Source organism: Salpingoeca rosetta, assembly GCF_000188695.1.
Source record: "Salpingoeca rosetta unplaced genomic scaffold supercont1.9, whole genome shotgun sequence".
Lineage (NCBI taxonomy): Eukaryota > Choanoflagellata > Craspedida > Salpingoecidae > Salpingoeca > Salpingoeca rosetta.
Window position 1 is genome coordinate 1,276,623 of NW_004754925.1, and position 5,000 is coordinate 1,281,622.

The window sequence follows — 5,000 nt, forward strand, 5'->3', positions numbered from 1 at the left end:
TGGGCTGGTTCACTGCCATTCTAACACGTCTCCTCCCCTTTTGTCTTCCACTCACATCCTTGCCTGCCCTCTTGTCTTACACACACACACACACACACACGCACACACGCACACACACACACACTGCCACGCTCAATCACCAAACCAACTTGCAGAGCCGCGTGTCACGTTCCACGCCCTTGGATATGAGATCAGCCATGAAGGAAGTCGACCAGCCGAGATAACCTGCACCATGCCATGCTCCTTTGCTTTTCCCTTCTTCATTGCTCTCTTCTTCAGATTCAAGTAGGCCAACCCCCCCCCCCTCCCCTCGCCCCATTCCCTTGCTTTCTTTGCGTTGCTTCCATGTCGCGCGTTTGCTTGCTTGTGGCGAGTAAACAAGAAGCAACGAAGCAAAAGATGAAGCAAGCAGCACAGTCCACCCACCAAACACGGAACACGATGAGTGGTGGCTGCATCACGTTGGACGCGTTTGTGGAGCAAGGGCAGGCGTTGGCTCGAGACGATCCAGCCTACACGTGGCGCACCGTCAAGGTGGTGGACTCGCGATCTCTGAAGTGCGGGCTTATTGCCTCGTGTGTGTGTGTGTGTGTGTGTGTGTGTGTGTGTGTGTGTGTGTGTGTGTGTGTGTGTGTGTGTGTGTGTGTGTGTGTGTGTGTGTGTGTGTGTGTGTGTGTGTGTGTGCCTTTATTTGGTTGCGCATCGGTGGCAGTGCACAGTGCGCGAGCCAGGTCTGCTGCGCTCCTGGTTATTGTCCGCGTTCCCCTCGTCCTAAGCCGTCATCTCATCCTGCCCACGCATCTTTCCTTGTCTTGTCACCAGGAGCACCCACTGTTACAGCATCCATGCTGGCAAGTGCACCCGTGCAAGACCAAGGACGTCCTGGCACAAGTCTGCGCCTCCCCGCCAAACGCCACCGCTGATGATGATGATGATGATGACGACGGTGCTGACGCTGACGTGCTTGCAGGTGACGACCCGGGAGAGGATGATGCAGAAGCGACTCTTGCTGCCGACCACAGCACACAGCAACGCGAGCAGCCTTCGAGGCAGCATTCATACCTGGAGGCGTTCATCTCAACCATTGGCCGCTTGGTTGGCATGCCTCAGCCGCAGCCGCAGCGCCACCGCCCACCCGCATAGCAGCGCATGTGTTGGTGTGTGCGCGCGCGCGTGTGTGTCTCGTGTAATGGATGTGTACATATCACGATCACGACCATACAACAACAACAACAACAACAACAGCGACGACGACGACGACGACGACCACCACCACCACCACCCTCATCACTATCATCACTATCATCAAGCGAACACGAAATAAACGAAGCTCCATGTGGACACGGATAACCCAGCAAAGCAACCCAGCGGCGCGCGAGTGCGTAACGGCAGCGCCACGATCACCACTCAAAGGGGAACACCTCGCGCAGTGCACGTGTTCCGAGCCGCTGCCACACGTCCTGTGTCACCCACATCTCGTCTGCCGCCTGCAGCTGCGCAAGGATGGCCCCGCCTGCACAAGGCAATGGGATGCGCGTGAGTGAGTGAGTGAGTGCACGTGTGAGGTGTGAGTGAGTGAGTGAGTGTTTGAAGAGCCGGGGCAGGCTGGAAAATAATCAAACGGCACACACACACACACACACACACACACACACACACACACACACACACACACACACACACACACAGACACACACACACACACACACAAAACCCGCCACCACAATAACCACACCAGGTACCTTTCCAGGTGAGGTGGGCTGGGTCGATGTCTTTCGCCTTGTCGAGCACAACAATGTCGTCCACAGCCAGCTTCAGTTCGCTCATCACCATGAACAGCCGCTGCTGCAGCGTGTTTGCAAAGTTACGGTACCTGACAACCAGAGGGGGTGCGATTGGATGCAGATTGAGAGGAGGGGGACTGTCACAGTGGAGACAGTCGACACAAATACGGACAGACACGCGGACAGACGGACATGCAGAGAAACGGACGGGCAGACAGACACACGAACATAGAGACACAGGCACAGGCACAGACACACTCTCACATACATACACAAAACTCACTTTGCCCCCGATCCTGTTAGAATGATTGCCTGCCACATCTTGCCGCGCACGCCCAAGCTCGGCACGCCCAAGATGGACTGCACAACGGCCCTGTCCAGCGGGAGCATGGGCGTCTGGAAGACACGCAGACGGCAGGGGGAGCAAACAAACAGGGATAAGCATTCGCAAAGCTTGCTGCATCGTGCACACACACACAGTCACACACACACACACACAACACACACACATACACAGTACACACTCATACACATATACACACACCATCCACCCACCGCGTGCGCGGGCGCTGGTGCAGCAGCGACACCTCCCTTGACAGGAACCGGTGTGACCACACCACCACCGCTGCCACCACCGCCGCTGGTGCTGCTGTTGCGGCCGCGAATACGCGATGGCGGCGGCTGCTGGGGTGTTGCTGCTGTGGAGGTGGATGGTGATGCTACGTCGTTGGCTGCTGATCGCGAGCGGGCTGTTGACCGCCGGGACAGCTTGGCGCGCTTCTGTACGCCGCAGTCATGGCATCAAGGGTCATGGTGAGCGGTGGGTGGTGGGTGATGGTGGAACAGTTGGGGAGGGGGAACATACGGACAGGTAGGGAGCGTGCATTGCATGCATCCGCGTATCCTCGACGTGCACGAACCGGAGGCGATCCCGTCCCTGCAGGCACTGGTGTGGTGGATCCTGTCGGTGTCGACGATGTGTTGTTCGCTGTCGTTGTTGACTGATCTGCAACAAGAGGGAAACCGCAAAACCAAGTCGTCAGCTACGGTTACACAAAACACACACAGACACACACACACACAGACACACACACACACAGACACACAGACACACACACAGACACACACACACACAGACACAGATTACCCTCCCCCCCACACACCACCGCGACCACGGCCGCACTTGGTCTGTTGTCGTCGACGACTGCATCCTCGGGGTCATCGCCGTTCGCGACGGTATACGCGGTGGCGGCGGTCGGGTCGAGGCCGAGCAGCACCGGGTAGAACAGCCCGTACGGCGCAAACACAACCTGGGGGAGCAACGATGGAGATTGAGTCATGGTGGAGAATGAGTTGGACGTTAATGCTATTGACGAGCTTTGCTCCTCCCCTCATACAAGCACACACACCCACCCACACAGACACACACCACTCCCTTGCGCCCGCAGCACCTGCTGGGCGAGGACAATGTGGTACTTGAGTGTGTGCTCGCACGGGTAGCGCAGCGTGAGCGTGTGCGGTTTCTGCGACGCCTCTGGAAGAACAAAGTGGAGGTTGTCGTCATTGAAGCGCAACAGGCTCTCCATATCATGTACGCTTCGATATGAGATGGGGGATGGCTGGTCGTGGAAGTAGACACGCTCCATAAGCCACCCGGCCGTGCGGGCAACGTCAAACAGTCCATATGGCAGCTGCATCCGCGTCTCACCAATGACCACGCCGTCCTGCACGCACGACACAGACGTGTTGCGCGCGTGCAAGTTGACGACACACGCACCCGGTAACCCGGCGCCAAAGGTCGCGCAGACGGAATCATGGTGCACGAGCACGCTCTGGAAGCCAAGCAGGTCCAAGACGACGCGTACCACGCTGCGGACGAACGCGCGCGAAGCAAGGTCGGGAACCAGCACGACGGCGCGCATGCGGCGCAGAGCTGCAGGGCGCAACGACAGGTGGTGCTGCAGCAGTTCTCGCCAGATATCAGCCATGCTGTCCTCGACAGCCGTGCGCGAGCGCGTACGGCAGTCAAGATCGCCCAGCGGCAGCAGCGGGTGGAAGACGGTGAAGTTGCTGTCGCGCTTCAGGTGCGTGACCTGATGGCCGACAATCTTGTTCACACCAACGGGCGCCACATCCTCAAAGACGGAGTCCCGGTCGTTCTGCGCGGCGATGGTCGTTGGCTTTCGCGGCCCTTGCTGTGCTTTGCGTAGTCTGTTCTCGTCAACAAGCGCGTTGCTGCCTGGAAGGCGCCGCCCGCGCGTGTCCCGCACCATTTTCATCTCCGCCTGCACCGCGGCCAGGGCCTGCTCTCGCTGCTCCATGTCCACGGCAGGATCTTCATAGGCAAAGATGCCTTGCTCATGGCCATGCGCGGTGTCTGCAGCGGTTGGTGCGGGCTGTCCGAAGCCGCCAAATGCAGCCGCCGGTTGCGGCTGGCGCACGGCGGGCGGCTGCTGGCCTTGGGTAGTGCCGTGGTGACTGTCCGCTGAAGACGCCGTTGTGGGCTTGTTCCGGTATGCAATGGCATGCCGCTCCACAATGGGAAGGCCATCACTGGCCCGTCCAAACACCAAGTGGAACGTGTCTGGCTGAAACACAACCACGTCCGACCCAACGAGGTCCTCCTCCTCGGCCGCTGCCTCTTCTCCTTCCACCTTGGCCTTGTGCTGATCGCCTTCCTTCGCTTCACCCTCCTCCTGCTGGCCTTGGGAATCGTCTTTCACTTGTTGCTCTTCTGGGCTTTGATTTCTTTGCCGTTGCTGCTTCTCCTTCCCTGTGGCCGTCGTCGTGTCAGTGGCTGCCTGTTGTTCCCCAGCCTCGCTGCGCTGGTCGTCGTCGTCATCCGCGTCTTCTCCCAGATCCTCGCTCTCTGCTTCGTCCTCGCTCATCATGCCGTCCTCTTTCGCAAACGCCATTGCCTCTTGGTCTGCCTCTTCATCCACCACCATCTCCCCTTCCTCATCCACCACAACATCTTCCTCGTCCACGTCCATCCTGGCTCGGTGCTGCTTGCGTTTGTGCACGGGTGTTGTTGTGGATGATGGCGCGCTCCGTTCACTCGTTTACTCGCTGGCAGTTGCGGAAAATTGTGCACATCTCCCATCACTCTTCAGAATCCAAGAAGAAGACAAGGCAACAAGCAAGAAGCAAGCTGACAAGCAAGCAGACAGCAAACCCCTTCCCACCAACCAACCCGCGCACGACAAGTCATAATCA

The 5,000-nt window shown here is 58.5% G+C and overlaps 3 protein-coding genes across 3 annotated transcripts in view; 2 read left to right on the forward strand and 1 right to left on the reverse strand.

The window, feature by feature from the left end:
* The first annotated feature begins 330 nt into the window (after positions 1–330).
* Positions 331–1,354, forward strand: PTSG_04174 (uncharacterized protein). The gene is made up of 2 exons (XM_004995015.1): positions 331–534; positions 823–1,354. Exons 1-2 carry the CDS (start codon positions 346–348, stop codon positions 1,141–1,143), a joined length of 510 nt encoding a protein of 169 aa, XP_004995072.1. The 5' UTR covers positions 331–345; the 3' UTR covers positions 1,144–1,354.
* On the reverse strand, positions 1,173–4,860 carry PTSG_04175 (uncharacterized protein). The gene is made up of 7 exons (XM_004995016.1): positions 3,236–4,860; positions 2,968–3,094; positions 2,705–2,790; positions 2,340–2,564; positions 2,068–2,180; positions 1,743–1,873; positions 1,173–1,513 (listed from the first exon to the last, which is right to left on the reverse strand). Exons 1-7 carry the CDS (start codon positions 4,775–4,777, stop codon positions 1,401–1,403), a joined length of 2,337 nt encoding a protein of 778 aa, XP_004995073.1. The 5' UTR covers positions 4,778–4,860; the 3' UTR covers positions 1,173–1,400.
* A 29-nt stretch (positions 4,861–4,889) lies between these two features.
* PTSG_04176 (uncharacterized protein) overlaps positions 4,890–5,000 on the forward strand; it is a gene marked incomplete at its 3' end in the record, with an annotated part of 2,443 nt that continues 2,332 nt past the window's right edge. Inside the window, exon 1 of the mRNA XM_004995017.1 lies at positions 4,890–5,000. This exon is cut by the window's right edge and continues 87 nt beyond it. Coding sequence (XP_004995074.1) covers position 5,000 — 1 coding nt within the window. The 5' untranslated portion in view covers positions 4,890–4,999.